This window comes from Rhipicephalus microplus, chromosome 6 (genome assembly GCF_043290135.1).
Source record: "Rhipicephalus microplus isolate Deutch F79 chromosome 6, USDA_Rmic, whole genome shotgun sequence".
Taxonomy (NCBI): domain Eukaryota; kingdom Metazoa; phylum Arthropoda; class Arachnida; order Ixodida; family Ixodidae; genus Rhipicephalus; species Rhipicephalus microplus.
The window spans coordinates 90,761,432-90,784,693 of record NC_134705.1 but is presented as its reverse complement, the minus strand read 5'-3'; the positions used below and the strand labels follow the sequence as shown (position 1 = coordinate 90,784,693).

At 46.2% G+C, this 23,262-nt stretch overlaps 1 protein-coding gene across 4 annotated transcripts in view; it reads right to left on the bottom strand.

Moving 5' to 3' along the window:
- LOC119167487 (helicase MOV-10) overlaps window positions 1-23,262 on the bottom strand; it is a 172,302-nt gene that overhangs the window by 34,691 nt on the left and 114,349 nt on the right. For all 4 annotated transcript variants that reach the window (XM_037418970.2, XM_037418971.2, XM_037418968.2 and 1 more), the window contains 3 exons: window positions 19,958-20,175; window positions 12,955-13,115; window positions 1,795-2,043 (listed from right to left, as the gene is read on the bottom strand). In XM_037418970.2, coding sequence (XP_037274867.1) covers window positions 1,795-2,043; window positions 12,955-13,115; window positions 19,958-20,175 — 628 coding nt within the window. The remainder of the gene's footprint in view (window positions 1-1,794; window positions 2,044-12,954; window positions 13,116-19,957; window positions 20,176-23,262) is intronic.

Below are 23,262 nucleotides of genomic sequence, written 5' to 3'. Positions count from 1 at the left end.
AACACTTCAGCACATGACGTCTTGAAGACGCTCTATGTGGGGATGTTGTGTTTGTGGTTATTAAACCACAATTCGACGACGCCAGTGAGATAGAATATCACGTGGCCCAGCTTGTCGGCTTCATCCCACTTATTGTTGGCGCTCACCAGTTCGTAGTGTTCGAGCCAGTCTTCGACGTCAGTCCCATCCGCACCGCTGAAGACCTTCGGGTCCCGTAGCCTAGGATGGTCTGGGCAGATGAACTGGGGCGAAGGCGTCGATGTAGTGGCGTTGTCAGTCATGACAGGCGGTAGCGTGTGGCTTCGCAGCTCCAGGGTGTAGCAACGGGGATTAACAGCACCTTCCACCAAATGTGAGGAGGTTTATTAGCCATTAAAGACAGCGACGAGACAGCGTGAAGAACCGTCCAGCGATCGGCACAGCAACGAACCGAAGCACGAGCCGAGAGAGCAGGGCGTTGGCGATGCTGCTTGCTGCAGGCACATCTTCTTCTTCACAGATCAATGGTTTTGACATCCCCCTGTGCTTTTGAAAGCAAAGCTCTCAAGACTGTATACGAATTACTTGTGACATTATAGGAAGTATTCACAGTGAATATGAGCCGTGTAAAGAGCTGAAGTGCCGAAATACAGGTAATGAAAATACAGGTAAGCTTGTGCTGCCCTTTGACGTGTCCTACCCGAGATCTCTTTCCCATGTTTCTTTTTGCTCATCATACAGAGAACAGGTAGAATAGTAAAAATGTACATGGACCTTTGGAGAACAAAACCTTTGAGCCGCGTTGAGTAAAAATCTGAGAAAAACTACCCTTGAAAAAACAGTGAAATACGAAAGAAAAGTTCTGTGCAGTCTGTTAGACAACAAAACTCTCCACAGAATTTAATGCCCATAAATCACATGTGCAATAGCAGAATTATATACATACCGTGATCGCAATGAAATTAATGACAAAGAGGAGAAGTAGTCAGCTGTGGGGAGCTCACTGACTTAAAAGGCTGCCAAATCATCCATATCGTTGAAGGAATATAAACATGTTCAAATTAGTTGAATGACAAGTTGCTCTCTATAAATCAAAACAACAAATGGATAGGCTGCATAAAGACAAGGTATGTTCACTCAGTCATGGCTAACTATTTTGTATAAGAGACCTCCTCCCCATGTTCATCTGAGGAACAACAGCAATGCTGCAGAATCTAATGCTGCAAGTCTCGATTAGAATCAGTCTCTTCATGTAGGCTGCATAAGTTTTTGTGAAGCTCTGAAACACTATCTAAACTGATAACCAATATTTTTTCAGTTCACGTTTAGGCACGCTCCCAGAATATCTGTTCAGCCACAACGTTAGTGCAAACAAAATTCCAGTACCGGTACGGTTTTCAGATAAATTTCTGGTTCAGTTGAACACCCTGATAAGGTATATGCCACATCATATGTTCAACTGAAAGATATAAACCTCGCAACAAAGTTCACGACATAGCAAAGTTTCTTGCTACAAATATGGCTTAAGTATACTGAGGTTTAACTGTAGTAAATTACTAAACCACTATTTAGCATTTAGCACAGTTTGATAATTTAAGAAGAAAGTCATGAAACTATTGCCAATGTGCACAAATATCTTGGACATAGACCGCATTTGCAGCAAGCATATGATATATTAACAAAATTCAAGGTGCAGCAAAGCCTATACGAGATATCTCCCTCGGATACTGAAACAGTTCAATTTTTTTTCTTACACTCACTCCCACCATACCAGCCCAGCATTGCATACAGCACAAACAATAATTCAACTCTTGCCTGCTTTCGGTAGGGTGACACAACACCAATGTCTTTTCCTTTTATCTGAACACCAAGGCCACTTTTTCCTTCCAGCAGAGAGACCACATAGTCAACAACCACCTTAATTTCCTCAGGATTGAAGTATGATGGGCATGTGGATTCCCTCAGATCTCGACCCAACACGCTGTGGAAGATAAGTGGACAGCCTCTACGAGGCAGCTTTTGCCAGTTGTCCATGCTGTGCGTGATAAGCTCATCCCCACACACCTGTAAAGTGAAGTGGATAGTCAGCTGATTCTAAACTTGGCATACAAGGCTTTTTTATTTCCAGAAGCATTGGAAAAGGCACTGCTTTAGACAAAAAAAAAGGCATTTAAGAAATATATAGTATTACGAAGTTTCTGATAAGAGGCATCAAAGGATTTTAAAGCATCAAAGAAACAACATCGAAGTCACTGCGCATGCACGTGACCAAAACACCTTTACGATTCTGCATTGGGCATGCTGTTGTTTTTTAATTAAGCGGGGAGCCCTATAACTTTCCGGGACCATCGCCTTTCCAAGGTCGCTTTGCCAATTGAGCTAACCAGGAAACTAGCAATTGATAGCATGAGGGCGAATTCATCAACTCGAAGCACATGGACACAAATATTGCAGATGAGTTTTGCAGAAACCTGCAAGGTGGCGGAAGAGTTAAGAAAGCGAAAGAAGACAACCACCTGTTTGTAGCACGAAGCCACAGGGAAATCCATGCGGATTTCTCACAAAGAAAAGCGTCATAGTTGCCAAAAAATACGTCCTGATCCGGAGTTCAAACCCAAGACCAGGACAAATTTTTCAGCAACTAAAAGGGTTTTCTTTCCGAGAATTTCGTACAGATTTCCTTGTGGCTGTGTTCTGTACCTTTCTTAGTAGCAAATATTATTTGATAATCAGAAGAGCATTTCTCACAGCACAGGCTTTAGGACATTAATATATATATATATATATATATATATATATATATATATATATATATATATATATATATATATATATATATATATAAGGGAAAGAAGTGTATACCTAAGGGCTCGTTTTTTCGTGTTTTAACACAATATTAATGAGGTCTAACAGACAGTAATGCCAAGGAATGTACAGGGGAAGTTATTAGAACCAATGGAATGTAAATAAGAAGAAAGAAAAGTGGATGAAAAAATAACAGCCGTGAGCAGGAAGCGAACCTACGACCTTTGAATAATGCGTTCGATGCTCTAACCACTGAGCTACCACAGCGGCCTTCCCTCCATCCACCTTTTTGGGTTTATATGTGAATTTAGAAGTAGGAGTGACAGTCAGCGCCATCTATAAGCCAAACGACAAGTGTGAAAACACTCTTATGCGCATGTTTGGCGTCACGTAGCAGGTGAACTTATTATGAGCAGGCAGCTGATTAATTGTCCCTCTTATACAACCTAAACACACCAAGTCTGCCAGTACGAGACCCTCGTTCAATGAAATAAGGGAAAGAAGTGTATACCTAAGGGCTCGTTTTTCCGTGTTTTAACACAATGTTAATGAGATCTAACAGACAGTAATGCCAAGGGGAAGTTATTAGAACCAAGGGAATGTAAATAAGAAGAAAGAAAAGCGGATGAAAAAATAACCAGCCGTGCTCACGGCTGGTTATTTTTCATCCGCTTTTCTTTCTTCTTATTTACATTCCATTGGTTCTAATAACTTCCCCCCCCCTGTACATTCCTTGGCATTACTGTCTGTTAGATCTCATATATATATATATATATATATATCACATTCTAACAAAAACATTCTAACTTGGAGGTTTTGCAACAAGGCACTAGTATGTTCTGCTTCATATTGTAAAACTGCTTCTGTATGATGCCCTCTTCAGTTTTATCTAAATTATTGTTCATTACAGACCATTCACACTCTGTTATCTGATATCTAGAGCAACTTTGAATTCAATTCAGCAGTGCCGAGATTTGCCCACCACCACACTACGTACCACAACAAACCTCACACTAAAAAAGATAATTAAATGTCCACAAGAAGAAATTATTCATATTGTGTATAATATACAGCAAAAACTCAATCTAAAAAAGTAATTTCCCAAAGTAGTAACAAGTAATTAAACTTTTTATACCTTGATGTGCCTAGGACATGTATTTTAGAAAGTATGATTACCCACATTTCCTGTATAATGAATTTTCATTGCTGCCGCAAAGCATGACCAAAGCAATTGAGTAAAATTTTGTTAAACTGTCCAGTTGCACATTGTCTACATGAATGCAGTTTTTAAATTGCGCATCATGCGACGGAGCAGCCCTCAAAGTGGAGCAGCATCTTTCTAGGCAACGGTTGGGAGCAAGAAGGGCAATAGTAATAATATTTGCTGGTATTTTTTTTGTTGAAACCATCATATTGTCGCGGTTCAACGTGAGCAGATCACCGAGACATTGAGTCTGAGAACCGGCGGTGTGTGTTTTTATGCAGGAGCCAAGAGCAAGAGACCTACACAAAAGCATGTTGTCTTTTTCAGTGTCCCTTTTCACGAGACTGTTGGCGCGCACATCGTCTTCATTCTCTGTCTGTTTCGAGCGCAGAATTTGCCTCCCCTTAAAAGAGCATCGCCCTGATGCTATAGCTGAGCCAGTGATTCGCGCATAAAGTCGCTTTGTACAAGCAACGATGCCTCGCAGAGTCACTCACTGACGTATGGCTTAATGCGCACTACGTGCCCAAGTTCAGGTCGGTGCTGGTGACACCTTGTACAGTTTGGGCTACCCGGGACAACTCCGTAGGTAACGTCACTTAGTTGTCGCAGCACTCGATAAGGTCCGAAGTATCTTCTGAGCAACTTTTCGGATAGTCCCCGTCTTCGTACAGGCGTCCACAGCCATACCCTGTTTCCGGTTTCGTACGTTACAGGTGTATGATGTAGGTTATAGCGACCTGCGTTGTACTCTTGCTGTTGGTATATTCACAGACCTGCGAGCTGCCTGGCTTCCTCTGCACGTTGAGTAAACGCGTCAGCACTCGTTTGTGTCGTGGATTCCGAGGATGTGTCGAGGATTCCGTCGACGAGGATGTGTCGACGGAATCCGTCGACGAGGATGTGTCGAGGAATGTGTCGAGGATTCTGAGGAATGCTGTCTCTTCATCAAAAGAAGCAGCCAACTCTATTATATCAAATTCCTGTAGTGTAAGGCTCCAGCGTGCCAATAGCCCGGAAGGACCTTTTAGACTTGTTAACCAACACAATGAGTGGTGGTCACTGATAACCTTGAATGGGGGGCTGTACAAGTATAAGCGAGATTTCATAACTGCCCACACCCTGGCGAGGCATTCCTTTTCAGTGGTCGAGTAATTTGCTTCTGTGCGTGACAGAGTTCTGCTTGCGTAAGTGATCACTCTTTCCTCGTTGTCCTGTCGCTGCACAAGCACAGCTCCGAGGCCAACATTGCTGGCGTCAGTATGGAGCACTGTAGGGGCTGTCTCATCGAAATGGGCAAGCACGGGGGTCGTGTGTAGACGTTGCCGCAAGTCATTGAAAGCAGCTTCCTGTTCGTCGCCCCAAACAAATGCAACGTCATCCCTCGTGAGACGAGTTAAAGGCGACGCAATGCGCGCAAAATCTGGAATAAACCGCCGAAAATATGCACACTGACCCAGAAAACACCTGACTGCCTTTTTATCTGATGGTGTTGGAAACTGTGCAACGGCGGCTGCTTTCCCAGGATCTGAACAAACTCCTATGTAACTGACGACATGGCCAAGAAACTGTAGTTCCTCAAAGCAGAAGTGACATTTCTCCGGCTTGAGCATCAGGCCTGCAGCCCGTATGGCCTGCACGACTATTTGCCATTGTTCAAGGTGTTCGTCAAATGTTGTAGAAAGCACAATGACGTCGTTAAGGTATACTAGGCAGGTTCTCCATTTAAACCCAGAGAGAACGGTATCCATGAGACGCTGGAAAGTAGCAGGCGCGGAGCACAAGCCAAATGGTAAGACCTTAAATTCGTACAGTCCGTCCGGCGTCACAAAAGAGGTTTTTTCAAGATCCCTGGGGTCGACTTAAATTCGCCAATATCCGCTCTTTAAGTCCATGGAAGAGAAGTAACGTGCGTTTCGAAGCCTGTGGATCGAATCATCTATGCAGGGAAGCGGGTACACGTCTTTTTCTGTAACCTGATTTAGCTTTCGATAGTCCACACAGAAATGCAGGCTGCCGTCCTTCTTCTTGACTAGAACAACAGGTGATCCCAAGGGCTTTTTGACGGTTGAATGTCGTCATCTTCAAGCATATTTGTTACCTGCTGTTCTATTGCTTCTCGTTCTTTTGAAGCCACACGGTACGGATTTTGATAAATTGGTCTAGCCGTGTCCTCTTTGATGATTCGGTGCTTGGTCAAGGACGTCCGGCCAACTTTCGAGGTTGACGCAAAATAGTCGGGGAACTCGGCTAGCAGCACAAGCAGGCGTTCTTGCTGTTGCTGAGTTAAAGTAAGGCTGACGTCAAGGTTAGGTGCTAGGTCATGTGGGTCTTGTGTAGGTGTTGCTCCGAGCGCTGAAAAGCAGTCACAAACATCTGCAATCTCGTCAAAATATGCCAAAGTTGTGCCTTTTGGAAGGTGCCGTCGCTCGAAGGTGAAATTGGTCAACAGCAAGTTCGTTCGGCCGTCGGTGACATTGACTATTCCTTGTGCTCCTGAAATCCCGTGAGTGAAAAGCAGCGAGGTTAGTTGGTCGGCGACTCTTTCACCGTCGAACGGTACGTTACATGCTACTGAAATGAGGATACATGATCGAGGCGGCACGACTATATTGTGGTCTTTGAGACAAAAGAATTTGTGCTCTGGTAATGAAAAATTAGTCAGATGAGCACTCTCGTAAAACCAAACCACGCGGTCCGGGACGTTGATTATTGCGCCATGCTCCCTGAGAAAGTCCATTCCTATAATTAAATCTTTGCAGCACTCTGAGAAAACGATGAAAGTCGCGCCGAAAGACGAATCTCCTATGCTGATTCTTGCTGTGCATCTTTCAGTAGGGTGCAGCAATTGACCAACCGCTGTTCTTATATGTGGCCCTGTCCACGGCGTTCCTACTTTTCCAAGACGATCGGCCAGATTGTGACTTATAGAAAAATCAGCACCTGTATCGACTAAGGCCATCACTTGCTGTCCATCAATAATTACATTGAGGTCGGCGCTCACCATTTCACCGTTGTTAATATTCGTCGGCGTCGCGTCGTTCTGTAGCAGCAGTACTGGGGACTTTTTATCGTCTTGTAGTTTGGCTGCGACCAAACCCCGAGAGGTCGCCGCCTTTAGTTCCCCGGTAAGGGCTGGGCGACCTTGTTCCCCGAAGGTCAGCAAAAGAACGTCGATTCGGTAACGTTGTCTGAGCGGGGGATGGCGATGGTGACCTGTGGGCGGAGTCGGGCTGGCGATTGGAAAGCGACTCATGATAGGGAGACCACTTTGTTGTAGGTCCTCAAAAACCAGGGTCGTCATGGCGAACAATGTAATCCGCGTTAGCACGGCGACCGTCGTCTGGCGACGGGCGAAGCGATGTCTCGCGGTACCAACAATAGCGAGCTATATGGCCGGCACCACGGCAGTTGAAGCAAAGGGGGCGCGGATCGATAGTGCGCCAAGCGTCGGTTCTGCGAAATTGTGGGCGTGCCATGTCCTCTTGTGGTGGTGAGTAAGGCGTGGCAAGTGGTGGCTGGTGGCATGAAGATATCGGGGAAATGGGCCGACATCTGAAAGCCTCCTGCAAAGGTTGTGACAAAGGTGCGGCTGTAGGTGGCTGGTAGTATGATGTAATAGGCTGGACGGGTGGTGGACGGCGGGCAGCGTCGGCGTAACTCAGTTGACGCTGCTCGCGACCAAGATTTTGAAGCCCGTCGATTTTGTTATATGCAGATTCGGTATAAAAATTCAAAAAATAAATGCACAACTTAAACAAAAAGGGAACTGAAGATAGAGCTAATCCAAAATACTTATTTAGGATAAAAAACTGCATTGTTAGTGAGATAGCAATTATATGGACACTTTCAGGGGGTTTTCAGTCACTGCTGTGCCCCGCAACACATCCAAATTGATGACATGCCCACGCACATCGTAACTTTTACGAGCAGGCAAATGCAGAGATAATGAGCCGGCCCATCTCTATCGCCTCGAGGGCATGCATATAATAACATCCCCCGCATGTTAGAACTGCCGTTGAATGCTCAAACAGGAAGAAAACCACCCGTATTCAATTACTATGAAAAAATACGGGGGGGGGGGGGGGGGATCACTAATGTAGCAATGATCAAGCACTTCTCCCTGGAGCAGCCATATTTGCTTACACCAGCGTTCTGTAGGAGTTAAGCAATATCAGCTCCAGAAGAGTTGGCTACCAGCCTTACTTCGTATAACATTAGAATTTGTTGCTCTCGCATTCATTGCATTGCAATCAAAACACCGTCGTGTTGTTGGCAGAGCTAATCAGAATCGCGAGGGCTATGGTTCCTCGAACTCGCGACAAACAGAAATGCGTGACTAGTCCACCACCGAAGATCTGTCGGTACCACTGTGGTCTCTGAGAGTTTCCACCAGCGCCTAATCTGACATGCCCTCAACAGTGAAGACACGGTTGTCTGCATAAAAAAAAAGCAAACCTGAATGTCATCGGAGGCCACACCATGCGCACACAGTGAAACCATGCATGTGGGCATAGTGTCAAAAATGAAGAGCGAACAACGCGGATGCCGCGGAAAACTCTTCGTTAAGGCCTCCCCATGTCCAGTGCATACATGACTAATTAGAAACTTGACACGTACTTTAAGGCAAAAGTAGATTTCTTTTTTCGGTTTGGAGGAGAAGGACACATCCCTGCATGCACCTGCAGCGGCGAGAACAGCGGCAACGCCGGCTCGTGGGGCGCAGGCCCACCTGCCCGCCTTGCACATGCCCACATGCAATTACGAGCGCTCGCTCTCGCCCGAGAGTCGCCAAGGTCTTGAAAGCGCCGCCGTTTCGCGCTTTGTCGGTAATGGAGCAACTGCGGAAGATGCATGCTCATGCCAAAATGACAAAATCCGGGGCAAAATTCCTAGATTGTCCAGGGCGAAAATTTGTTATATCAAGCTTGTCTCCTACTGTTACATTGTTACATAGAGGTCACAAATAAATGTGCTTCTATGAAGTAACGGCAAGGAATTTAAAAACTTTGTTATATAGAGGAATTAGTTATGGAGGTTCGTTATAAGCAAGTTTACCTGTATGCAAAAATTTGATTGCTGCAGTATACTGTACGAGTTGGTGAGCTTGTTTGCAGGAAAAAAAATTACTGGACTAGTTTTGGACCAAAATCAGCCCATGTGCAATTATCCCATTCTTTTACTGGTAAAGTGCTAGGAGCGAATGACAACAGCTTCAGCAACACCTCCCCTTGTTTCATTTCTGAAAATTTTCACAGTGCCAAAAATAGCCATATGTGACTTACAGAATGTTCAGTTTCAAATGAAATATTGCATTGCTTGAGGAAGATTTCCAATGGCAATGTTCAAGAGCCAGTCAAATATCTGTCAAAGAAATTGATCCAGTATGCACTAAGGGGCATAAAGCCCAAGAATAAAGTAAGTGAAAAGCACTGAGAGGTAGGTGGGTACAACCAAACACATATATATCGAACTCGCATATATAGAATTTTCGACTATATCGAACTCTTGAATTATCCCCTTAAAATCCTGTGTCAAAAGTATAGAAATATGCACATTTGCATCGAACAGAATTTCATCTGCCATCTGATATATCGAAGCCGGGCGAGCTGTATGGTGCACTTCGGCACTCGCTGTGCCCCTGGACTTTTGCGACACCCGTGCCTCCACCAAAACCCGAAACGCTCGAAAAATGCAAGGGTGAGAGGGCTCAGACTGCACTCCTATTGGGTCCGTTCTCGAACTTGTGGAACAGCTTTTTTTCTTCTTTTTTTTTTCTATTTACTCTTTCTCTTTTTTTTCATGCTTTCTTCACGCTACCGTTGGCTCGGAGAGCAGGAATGAAGGAGCCAACAGCCTTTTCCTTTCCCCTTTTACTTTTTGTTGCCATTTCGTGAGTTTTGATCAGTCAACCACAGCCTGCGCCTTTCGTACATCGGTACTGCCCTCGCAGGTAGTTATCACCGACTGATCACGAGCACTTTATTAACGGAATCTACTTCCGTGGGCTGTCACATACCACCGCATTCTTTCGCATGTGTACTGTGCACCGTCTGCAAAGGCCCTTCAAAGTGCTCGAATTTTTTACTTCTCATGTAGCAATGGCCACCATCAAGAAGCCTAAGAACTTTGACTTTGCAATGAAGTTGAAAACCATTCAGGTGAGTGAAAAAAGTTTGGCGGTGGCGGATGACATCGGGATACCACGGAGCATTTTGAGTACCTTGTTGAAGAACAAAGCAGACACTAAAGCAAATGCGGCAGAGCAATGAATGTCGGGAGCCTGTCGTGTGCGTGCTCCTATCCACGAGAAAGTAGCAAAGGCTCTATACCCTTCATTCTTAGAGGTATGCGTGAAAAACATTTCACTGGATGGCCCAATGCTGATGGCTAAGGCCAGGTGGCTTCACCAGTTTAAGCGATGCAGCAACATCATCAGCAAAACCATTTTTAGCGAAAGCAAAGCCGTCAGCAGCCAGGACATCCTGCAGTGGATGACAAAGGAGTGGCCAGATATCTATGAAGTTTTCTTCCGTGGTAATCTTCTCCTGTGGTAATCTTTAAGGCTGACAAGACCAGTTTGTATTGGCAAATACTGACAAGCAAGACTTTTGGCGTCCGAGGTAGCACATGTCGCAGTGGCCAAATGAGCAAAGTCTGCGTGAGCATTCTCCTTCCAACATGGATGGGTCTCGAAAGCTCGAACCCTTTCTCATGGCAAGGGCATCGCGCTATTTTAAGAACTGTAAGCAGCTCCCCGTCCACTACACCTCGAACAAGAAGGAGTGGATGACGCGTCAGCTGTTCACAGAATGGCTAAAAGCGTGGGACGTTTAGCTGGGCAAGTCGAGGAGCTGCACTTGCCTTTTTGTGAACCACTACTCGGCCAACCACACTATATGCGAGCTCAAAAATATTGAGCTGAAGTTTTTGCCGGCCAAAGTGACAGCGAAACTGCAACCACTCGACCAGATCATCATCAACTCTTTGAAGGTGGGCTGCAGGAGGAGACTTTTTGATAGGCTGTTGATCAACCTCCGCATGGGCACCGAGCTGAAGGTCGACCTGCTCAGTACCATTCAAATGACGATGGGCACCTGGGAGATGTGAAGACGGACACAGTGACCAAATGCTTCAGAAAAGGCAGGCTTCGTCACGGCAAAACCGATGAAGACTGCGGCGAAGAGTACATAGACACCATGTTTCGCGAGTTGTCCCTTTTCTCGTCTGTTGTTCCACCCAAAGTGTCTGCAGACGATTTCAAGGAAGCAGACTGAAATGTTCAGGCCGTTGCGAGCCTCGCTGATGAGGATATTGTAGCTGCGGTCACAGGGACCCAGGATGCTCAGGAGCTGTCGGTCAAGCGGCGACAAAGATTGTCTGGACAAGGCGGCAGCTACCGTATTTACTCGATTCTACCGCGCCCTCGATTGTAACGCGCACCCGATTTCCACTGCGGAAAAAAAAAAAAAAACGTAAGACATCGATTGCAACGCGTACCCATTTTTCTCGTTGGCCCGCACGATCACACCACTCGAAAAAACGACTCCTTTCGGGAGCGTCTTCCATTTAAATATGAGGTACGGGCGAAGCTTGTGCCCATCTGACGTGTAACAGAGCATTGCCGTCACTGTAGTTTTACCGTGGACCGATGTCAGCACGCGAACTCGCTTCGCCCCCTTCTTCTCGACGGTTGTGGTGCCAGGCATGTCGAAGTAAAGAGGCGTCTGACCAGCATTCCCGATTTGCCCAAGCAGGTAGCCGTTGTTGCGCCGCAAGTTTAGGACGAACCTCTGAAAACTGTGAAGCTTTTCATCGTACTCCACTGCAAAACTTTTCGCATATGCATGTTCCCCTTCGGAGGGAAAAGCCTTTCCACTTCATAAAGTTAGTTAGCCAGCACATGCTCGCTTTAAACTGGCTCCGCATTAGACCTTTTTCTAAGACTAATTGCATAGCCCGCACTTGGAGCAGTTCTGCCGTCACGGGCCGCTGTGCCGCTCGCTACTCAAGCACATACTCGCCGAACAGCTCTTTATTTGCGGAAACTGACCTTGCTGTGGTCTACTGAAGCCTTTGCGTGAAGCTTTGCTGTCGACAATCTTCTCCTTTTGTTTCCGCCGGTCCCACACGCACGTTTCAGGAACTCCGAACGACCGCGATGCGGCCCGATTTCCGTCCGTTTCTGCACACGCGATGACTTTTCTTTTAAAAGCGGCATCCTGGTGCACTCGAGTTTTTGGAGTCGGCCCTTCCACGCCGTCGATGCTAATGCACCACTAGATGACGAACTCCTCAGCACACGTACGAAGTGCTGCACATGGGAAACACATAGGCAGAAATTGCCGACGCGCCATGCCGACGCACGTAGGGGGCGGCCATTTTGGATTTGCCGATGGCAATAGATTGACCGTAATTTTTTTGTTCGTACTCGATTTTAACGCGCATGCGACCTATGTACTCGCTTAACCGGAAAAAAAGTGCGCGTTAGATTCGAGTAATTACGGTACATGCACATTCTCCTCCGCTGAAGTGGCAGAAGGATTCAGGGGCATTCGCTGCAACGGGCGAAATGGAGGGTACTGGGCTATCGTACCTGGAGAGCCTCGATAAGAACAAGGCCACTATCTTTAAATTCACTTCAAGAAGAAGCAAGCTAAAATAAGTGATTTTTTTTTTTCAGGCAAATAAAACATTCTGCTCTGTCGTGTGTGTGGAATTAGTTATTGTTGAATGCACTCATTGTAGGTGCCACTGGTAAGGTTCCGGGCCCGCATTTTTTATAGCAAATTTTTCATATATCAAACTAATTCACGATCCCCTTCAAGTTTGATATATCCGTGTTCGACTGTATGTGACAGCATACCTGCCTACCTCTCATGACAGCAAATGAAAACTTGCATGCAGCATAGGTGTCCGTCGGTGTGGCATAGATTTACAATGTTCAAAACTTGTAAAGAGTATACCTGCAGTTCACCCTCATAAAACAACTTGTTTGGGACTTGGATGATATCACCATGGCTTCTGAAGTTTTTAAGCAGCTTGGTTAGCATCTGTGGATTGTAGTAACCATTCTGCATGCGTTGATACGGCCCAGTGTCCATAAGACGCTCCAGAAGAGAAACATCTGCAACATTGTATTACTTGATTGCAATATTCAACACACCAGTAAAAAGCAAGAGCACACAAATGACTTCAAATTATACAGTGACTTTGCCGAAGAGGTAACAGAACAAACAGTCAAGCTAGTTGGTCTTGACTCATAATAAATTGAACTGTACAGCCCGGAATGCAAAGTGAAAAATGACTAACACACACTGGCAGCGCTGTCCGTGTGTGCCTCTTTGTCTTTTGTGTTGTATTCTGCACAGTTCAATTCAACATGTTATGGCTAAACAGTCTTCGTTTTTCCACGCCTAAAAAATAGAAAAATAAAAAGATACCTTAAAAGTTCTATGCACGCACACCAAGCTCCATAGCATCGCACTCCACAACATGTGCGGCACATTTCGACAGTTTAAAAAGCAACTACCACATCACACATAAATGCATAGCTGTGAGAGTGAATTTTTAATAGAACCTATTAAGTCTACTGACCAGAGCCAGAAAAACGAAAGTCCACTGTGGTGGTAAATCAAATTTTTTATAATGCAGCAGCCATCATGGTTGTAATCACACCAGTATAAGTATTGCTAAAAAGATGAAAAACTTTTGGCAAAAGATGTCTAAGCTTGAATACTAGCAGTAATGCATGGTTTAACTGATAAACACGGATCAATGTCACTCGGTCATACACAAGCTATCAAAGATGCCTTAATAGAAAAAGTGTGTAGTATGTGGCAACGGAGTTGAAGAAGGCCCCGGTGAATTCTAGACCACATAACATTATTTCAATATACACTAAATATGGGAGCAATCTTGCATTAGTCCTCAGTAATGTGCAACCTTCGAAAGAGAGAATCACAGGGAGAGTTGATTAGGCAAGGAGTGAGAATAGGCTAATTGGTAATCCATTTTTAAGAAACATAGCAACAGCAGACAATGGACAAAGTAGTAAACAAGGACAGTGCTTGTCCTAGTTCTCTCCTTTGTCCAATTCCCATTGTTGCAGCTGTTTCTTGAAAAAATATAAATGAGGTCCTAACATAATAAAGTTAACCAGCTGCTGACTGTAAAAAGCAAAAACTTTTTGAGTCACTACCGTATTGAGTAAACACTGGGCAATTCAAACTGATTTCTTCTGTTGAGACTTACAAAACTAAGTGGGGTGAGATATCAGTAACTACAGCCCACCCCTCATCTTCATTATGTATTTGCTACTATAAAGTTGACGTCACAAGGTGGTACACATGCAGAACAGACCTAACTGGAGCTGCATACACCAGCATCTGCCAAATGATAGCCAATAAAGACAATTTAATTTTACATGTGCAAAGAAAGACATTTTATGGTTAGCTTATACAGTATACCGTAATTACTCGCATAATCCTCGCACTTTCTTTGCCGGAAAACCGATGCAAAGTTGGGGGCTGCGAGAATTACGCGGGAAAAACTTTCCACGAAAATGTACAGAGCGAAAAAGAAAACGAAGTGGCCGCAAATCGGGATTCTCCCCCCAGCAACTAACAGCAAGCTTTAAGAAGTACTAATTAAAACTTACCTTAACAATAAAAGCAGAGCTTTAACACAAGACAAATTTATTTGAGACACAAAAAGTGGAAGCAAATAGTCGAGAATTAGAATACCATTCGCAAAGCTTGTGGACGTTGCGGACATAGCGATAACTTTTGTCGCTCAACAGGAGCCCTCAAAATGTAAGCGTAGGACGTCAGTATTGGGCTGATGGCTATTTAACAAAATCGTCCTCAGTTTTCTTCTGAAGAAATAAAGTTCACCATCAATCCCAGTTTAAGGCACATGGCAGGCCCAACGCTATGGTGGCTAGAATTGGGAGGTGACGAAAGCGCCCGCATATTCGCCGAGCACGCGTGATCCTCCTTTTCAAGCGCTGCCGCGACGGCCACCACGGCACTGCTGTCGGCGTAGTGATGCGGGCATAGCGCGCGCTCCGCGTTCTTTCGTCGGCTCACCTCTAGGCTCGCCGGTTCACCTCTGAAAGTGTGTCTGGGCGTGTGCAGTTTCCCGCATTGTTGTCTCGCTTTTGGCAAAATGTATTTAGTTGCTGACACGACAGTGTGAGTGCCGAGCTTAGGATGAACTCCAGCACTACGAAAGCGAAGCAACGCCATTGCTTCGCTCCTGGCTGCACGAGCGACTATGTGTCATCGAGGGAGCAAGGTCAGCGTGCTTCTCTCTTCTCTGTTCCCAAAGACCCTGCCCTCTTCGAAGCCTGGCGACGAGCCGTACCCGGTGCCTACAAGTCGTTGGACGCAAAGGCGGCGCTCTGTGAGCTTCATTTCGACGAGCAGTTTATTGAGCGTTTTTACACGCATGTGATAAACAACGAAACTGTTCAGATTCCCCGAAGGAAACCGGTGCTGAAATCTGACACAGTGCCAACCATATTCCCAAATGTTCCTGCGTATCTTTCAAAGAAAGTGCCGAAGAAAAAGACGCCAAGAACATCCACGTGCAGCCTGCCATAGAAAATTCAACGTCAGGAACCAAGCACGTCTGCTTGCGAGAAGACAGCTGGCTCGTACAGCACAGAAAGCGACAGTCACCAAGTACCTGTTCCGAATGTGCCTGCAATTCCTGACGTCCACAAGTGTGGTCTTCCCAGCGCTTACTGGGCTCGACATCTAATTGCTGGAGCTGACGATGCCACGGTGTTTGCAGTGTGCGCACTAGATGGTGACAAGTTGACTTTTGACAAGTATGTGCTAATGACACCAAATAAAAACAAACTTCAAGCGACAGCTTTTGTGCAAGACACAAAAATAAAGACCCTTGACATTACCGACATCGAAATGGCAAAAGAGTTGCTTCGCGACGTCGACTTCATGATACCATGCAGAGGGTTTGGTAAAACTGGTGAATTTGGAGTAAATTTAAAGTACAAGGAGAAGACTTTTGATGAAAGAACCTTCAGCCCATCTTGCCAAGGGTTGCTCCAACACCAGAAAAAGACTGCCCACAATGCAAGCACCTCCGAAGACTGCTCCTGAATCGAGAGTCCCACAGGCGAAGAAAAGGCAAAAATGTGGCCCAGTCCCAAAAGCTTTCATACAGGCTTAAGCTGCGAACAGCGCAAGCAAAAAGGAGTCGCCTGAGTGACCTGCAGGCTAAATCACTCATCAAACAAATGAAAGAAAAAAATGCACAGAATGACTCTGCAGCATTTGAAGAAGCGGTGAAGGCCCTACCCATTAAGCAACAGCAACAAGTCAAGGCGTGCTTTGCAGGGTCTAAAAGAAAATTCACAAAAGAAATGAAGTATGAAAGTGAATGGGCTCTAGAGTGCCTAATTATGTCCATGAAAAGCCCACGCCTCTATGAGCACATACGCAAAAACAACATCATGGTGTTGCCTTCTCGAACATCACTACGTCGTTATCTCAAGCGTTACAGGAGTGGGTTCAGCCTGAGCGAAAAAGTGTTTGCTGCTGTGGCGGAAAAAACAAAATTTATGGACTTGTTCCAGCGCCATGGTGGGCTGTTAATTGATGAGATTAAGCTATTTGAACACTTGAGCTTGGGACCCGATGGCACTATTGACGGTTTTGTGGACCTTGGAAAGTTCACACCAAAGAGTGAACGCTCCATAGCATGTGACTATGGCCTTGTAGTATCGTTCGTGCCTTTTACAGGCACGTGGCACCATTTTATTGGGGTGTTGGCATCACGCAGCAATGTGAAGTCTGAGACGTTAGGCAAAATAATCCTCGAAGCAGTAGTCATGTGCGAAAACGCCGGTCTACACATAGACTTTATCACCACTGATGGAGCTGCGTGGAACAGAAGCATGTGGCACTCATTCGGCATACACGACAGGAAAGGAAACACAGTCTGTAGAAGGCAGCACCCTACAGACCCAGAACGTTTTCTGCACTTCATCTCTGACTTCCCACACTTTCTTAAATCTGTGAGGAACACTTTTGTTCGAACGGGCGTGAAACTGTCAGAAGGCCATGCCAGTGTTGACGCTATTGACTGTGCCCGGAAGCTTGATGAACACCATGACACGACTCTCAAAGCCATGCCTCATATTAGCAAATCGGTCGTGCATCCCAATGGCTTTGAGAAAATGAGGGTAAATTAAGCAGTGCGGCTTTACAGTGACGAAGTCCTCAGAGGCCTTTTCTTGTACAATGCAACCATCGAAGAAAAGCATGGGAGCACAGCAGTGACAGTCAGCTTTGTGGAAAGAATGAGAAGGCTCATTGAGGCCATGACTTCAAGGTGCAGCTCAGGTGCACTTAAGCCTGGAGGGACGCACGAGAAGTGCATTCAAAACTTCTTGACTTACCTGGACGATTGGGAAACAGCTGCTGGCTCCGGAGGTTTTCTAAGCCGCAGTACAGGCGAGGGGGCTTCGTGTTACCTTATCAAGCACGCTACACCTTCTCAGCTACCTGACAGTGAAGTTGAACTTCAGATATATGATGACATGCCGCTTGAGTCAGGACCCCCTGGAGAGGCTGTTTGGAATCGTCCGACAAATGTCTGGATGCAATGATCATCCGATTGCCTCACAGTTCTTAATCTCGATCAACACTTTGAGCTTCCAGAATTTGGCAAAACCACCGAAAGGAAGCAATATGTCCTCTGGACTACTGAGAAGTCTGCTGGGAGCTGACAACGGAAAGGACCTCACTCCTTGGAGGAAGTTAGACGAGCTTCTTGACATAGGAAACCTTGCTGAAGCACATCAAGTGCTCAATGAATACGGCCACGGCACCGAGCATGCAGACATGGTCGTGCAAAGCAGCGATGCCAGACTGATATTCTACATGGCTGGATATGTGGCAAAAAAAGTGTTGCAAGCACTAAATGTGCAGAGTGCAGCCAGCAGCTCCTACAAGTCAAGAACGATCTATCTCCAGCTGCAGCATCCCTCACGGCTACTGTTGACGGAGGAGGCTTGCTGTACCCATCAGCCAAGCTCAATGAACTCGTGACCACTCTCGAGAACACTTTTACCCACTGCTTCAGTGTGATAGAAGTCAAACCTGACAGCATCATGGACTTGCTTCCCTTCTTGCAGCTAAGAAAGCTTACACTTGTTGGCTGCCCTGACCACAGCTTGTCCCCCACAAACAAAATTATCAAGTTCTATGTTCTTACTAGGCTCCACTTTCATGTCAAAGCTCAGAACAGCAAGCAAAACGCTAAGCAGGAAAGAATGAAATTGCTGAAGCTTAGACGTGTGCTCTGAGTTTGATATTGTAACCTTAAGCTCTATTGTTTTTTTTTGTTTTTTTGCCGAGTGGAAAGTGATTGTATGCCTCTCATTACTTAGTGCCAAGCGATGCGCTGTCTGTGTGCAATGTTTCAATGTTTTTAACTACTCCCGAGCCTATGTAAATGTGCGTATTTTTTCATTATTTTACGCTATATTCTATGATGTGCAATAGTTATTACTAATAATATGATGTGCAACAAATATTTGTTTTATTTTCCTCCCCCAGAACTTAGCTAATATTTTTTTTTAAGAAAGCCGTTGCCTTGCACTCCAAAACACCGCAAGGATATGCGAACGAAAGCTTTTAGTTACGCAGATTCAACGTCACAGAAGTCTCGCAGCAGCAGCCAATTTCTTTTAATGCTTGAAATGGCATTCTATCAGCCATCGTCATAGTGAGTTATCTGAATCGCCAATTTATCTGAATCATGCATCTTTGAAAGGTCCGCGCGCTCAAGGCGCAGCACGCGTAACTAGCATCACCATTCCGCCGACAGCGCAAACGCCGTGCTGCTCGAAACGGAGGAGCGGCTCCGAGTTCCTGTTGGTGTCACCTCCCAACTCTAGCCACCATACCAACGTGTCTTAATGGCTTTCAGCTGCCGTCACCAGTAGCGAACACAAAACTCTTAGACTCCGAAGGGCCTACCAGCGGCCCTGTTACCATTGTTTAGTGCATGATCTATAACTTGCAACTTGAAAGCAGCCGTGTAGCTTTAGTATCGCCTCATAACGTGACAAGATTACCGACACAACATACAAAACACGCCGCAACGCCCACTGGCCACTTCGGCTTGACTTGGATTGAACTTCTGTGCAATAGTACGCTTGACGGTTAAGAGATGGCGCCAGATGGCGCGCTATCATCATCAGTGGTTGAAACGAGCAGACGGCATTTTTGCGGCAGTTTTCGAAGGTGCGATAATTACTCGAGGAAAAAAAAGAAATTGTATTTTTGCTGGGCGATGTGGGGGGTGCGAGAATTATGAGAGTGTGAGGATTACGCGAGTAAATACGGTACTCTCAGTAAACGAAAATCTGTTAAACGGAACTACTGCTGAAATGGAACTATCGCCTCTGCAATTTTCGGTTTCGGGCTTGTATTCGGCACCCATGTTCACCTCTCAGTAAACAGAACTCCTGTTAACTGGAACGTATTTTCCCGGTCCCTTCAGGTTCCGTTTACTGAGAGTCTATTGTACCACTGTATTTTTGCATCCACATAAGTGACCACAAAGTCCCACAAGTGGTACAATAGACTGAGAGTCTATCGTACCACTGTAATTTTGCATCCACTTAAGTGACCACAAAGTAAACCAGTGCTTATGCATCCATTCATACACTGCTGCAAAAGCAAATAGCCAAAGTATATACTGTGTGGCAAAGCAGGTTTCGTGATGAAAAAAACTTTTTTTTTAAACTGGCGAAACTTGTGTAACTCACAGTAAGCCAGCATATTGTACATTGTTCTGTTGTTGCACAATACTGTTGCTAAGAGTTGCCTGTGCTGTTTTCTTCTAGGTAATTTACATTACCTCCAATGAATTCGTGGTAAGCTTCAGCAGCAAGCTCAGAAGATAAAATGTGTCCATGCCTGTTCGTACCAAGGTTAAATTGTTTTGCCAGCCGGCTCCGAATGACGGGTCCCAGCTGTTGGGGATCTCCAGCTAGAATGAAATGGCCACCTGGACCAAACTTTTTGGGGTTCCAGGGTGACATGAGCCCCATGACGGGAATGAGGCATTCTGGCTCCAAAGACTGTCCTGCCTCATCCACGAAGATGTGCGTGAAGTGGTTCAATGCAAAGTCAGCTGTCACCAGCCTGCAGCAGAAAACCAGCACATAAAGAACTCTTCTGCAATTGCATACTGAATGTAAGACTTCCTGCTCATGCTGTAAGGAAGCTAACAGCGACAGTGCACATTAAAAGATGGTGCTCCAAGGTTCTCTTCTGGCAAGAAATAAATCTGTATCAGGTGCACTACCCACGCAAAGTATGAGGTTCAGCTTTGCCAGCATTAAAGGGGGCCTTATAAGACTTGGGCAATGCAAACAAACAAGTGTGGTTGTAAATGATTCGTGGTGATCCTGCATGCAAAGTACAAAGTTGTTGCATGGCACGAGAAATGTGAAAATTTGAAAACAGTGTATGTCTTCTTTTTAGAAAACCATGGTTCGTGTGGAGAGTGAAAGCCATATGCAATACTTAGGACGTCACTGACCATGGCATGTGACTTCAGCCTATCACCCCATGTGGAGTGCACAGCGCTGCCACTTCGAGCATGTGCAACACAAAAAGAATCATCTTGCTATTATGACATGCTCCTTCACCTCTCCTACATGGGAGAGTAAAGGAAAAGTACATCGGTTCACATCAGCTTAGGCAAAGGAGGGTGTCTGCTAATGGTGGCTCTCCCCTACTGACAGCATGATAAGGGAACAGTCAATTTTTTCTTCTAACTAATCTATTAATGAAGGAATTTGACAAGTTCTATCAGAGGAATGCTCCCCCTGAAAGCCTTACTGTTTTCAGTGGACAACCGAAATTCATAGTCGTGCCATGTTGGAGGCTCTTTAAGGACTTGTACTTCCAACACCTTATCTTTTTATTATAAGTACTGTGGGCATTTAGTATACCAATCCTCTTCATCTGTACATTATCATCATTATCATGTGTTGCTCATGCATCCTCATCATTGTCACGTAGCATCATCATCTTGGTTCGTTCATCTAAGCTGTCGGCTGCCGGTTCCTCGGGCCTAATAAAGGTCTTCCAAGCCAAGACTTCATACGTGGTGGAGCGTGCTGTTAGATCCCCCGTCATCCTCTCGACCAGTCTACCCCTGGAGCTACGTTCAGGTCGCCGCTTGGGCCAGGTGTCCGGAAATATGTCGCACCAAGAAGAGGTCGGTGCTGCAGCCGTTCCCACTCCGCCACTGGGCGCCGCGCCTTTTCACGTTATTAACAGCCTCCAGCGTGAGCCCCATTCCTTCGCTGGTATGCGCGGGGAAGATGTGGAGGAATGGCTGGACGATTTCGAACGTGTCGGCGCTGCTAACCGGTGGGATAACACCTACAAACTCGCTCACGTGTCATTCTACCTCACGGGTGTCGCGAAGACGTGGTTCCTCAACCACTTCATCAACATCCCCGACTGGTCAGCCTTAAGAGATCAGCTTTGCCATGTCTTTGGCACACCGGCTGTTCGTTCAGCTCTCGCAAAGAAAGCTCTCGCGGCTCGGAAACAGCACATCGGGGAGTCGTATACATCCTACATCGAGGATCTCCTTTCACTTTGCCGCCGGGTTGACACCCCAATGACAGAGTCAGACAAGGTATGCCAGCTTCTTAAGGGGATTGCACCCGTCGCATTCAATGCCCTTGCAATCCAGAATCCGGCTACCGTTGCTGACGTTGCGACAACCTGTCAGCGCCTTGAAGAACTTGTGTCTATGCGCCTACAACCGGACAGTGACGCGGCCCGTATTACGGCGGATCCAAACCTACGAGACACAATAAGGGTGATTATACGCGAAAAATTCGAATCAATGGGATTCACACTACCTTCAGTGTGTCCCATTCAGTCTTCTTCAATGTCATTGTGGGATGTCATCAGCGAGGAGCTCACGTCCATGACCCATATGACCCACCTGCAGCCCACTGTCGCTCGTACTCTCCCATCGTTCTCGCATGCCGTCGCCGCACCATCAGGCATCGTCAGCTCGACGTCGCTGCCACGAACGTACGCGTCGGTTGCTGCCGCACCTCCCAGAAGCTTTCCCACGAGCTTTCAATCCTCACCGCCTGAGCCATCATCTGTCCCTCTCACTGCTCTCTCTCCCGGTGCATCTAACACATGCTACTACCCTCCTTATCTATCGACTCCCCCTACGTGCTATTATTGCGGCTATCGTGGTCACAATTCACACGTTTGCCGCAAGCGCCAGCAAGATGAGCGCCGAGGGTACGACATACGCGAACGAGACTATACCGCAGGAGCCTTGTACCAGGGTCGCCGTTATTCGTCACCGCCGCGTCGGTCTCCATCTCCGCCAGCATCCGGGGAACTGCGCAGTAGTCATCGATCAACCCGACGCCGTTCACCATCGCCCTACCGTCGCTCCTCTTCTCCTCTTCAGCCTGCTTCCCTCGCTTCTGATCGGCGTCCGGAAAACTAAGCGATGCAGTTTTTGGCGGACAAACTGCATTCCAACACAGTACTCCAATTCCTCCAGCGCGCCCTTACAATATGATTGCAGTCACAGTTGAGGGAGTGGACGTTAATGCTTTGGTGGACACTGGGGCTGGGTTTTCTATTATTCGTGCTGATTTGTGTACCCGTCTTCGAAAAGTCACGACGCCTTATGATGGACCAACACTGGTTACAGCCCAGGGAACAATGATTCGCCCTTCCGCTCTCTGTACTGCCCGTGTGCTAATCGACGACATTCTTCATCATATACAATGCGCTGTGCTATCCCCGTGCTCCCACGAACTCATTTTAGGCTGGGACTTTCTTTCATCTGCTTCCGCGGCTATTTGTTGTGCACAACGTGACGTCCATCTTACTGACACAGACTACTTGCTTAGTGACGAAACCTACAGGCCACTTCGACTCATCGCTGCTGTACACATCGAGTTACCCCCAAATGAACATCAATTAGTCACAGTTTTGTCCAACGACGTCGACTCTGGTGACATTTTGGTCACTCCATCGCCCCGTTGCCTTAATAAAGGCATAGCTCTCGCATCAGGTGTGGCTCGCTTCAACAATGGATCAGCTGTCCTCGCTGCTACGAACACCACACCAGATAAAATTTTACTGCCGCGGGGCACTACTGTCGCCTGCGTTGCCGATCTGGAGCCTGTGTGCGTCGTGCCTCTTACCCCTGCCTCCTCTAAAGGCCAT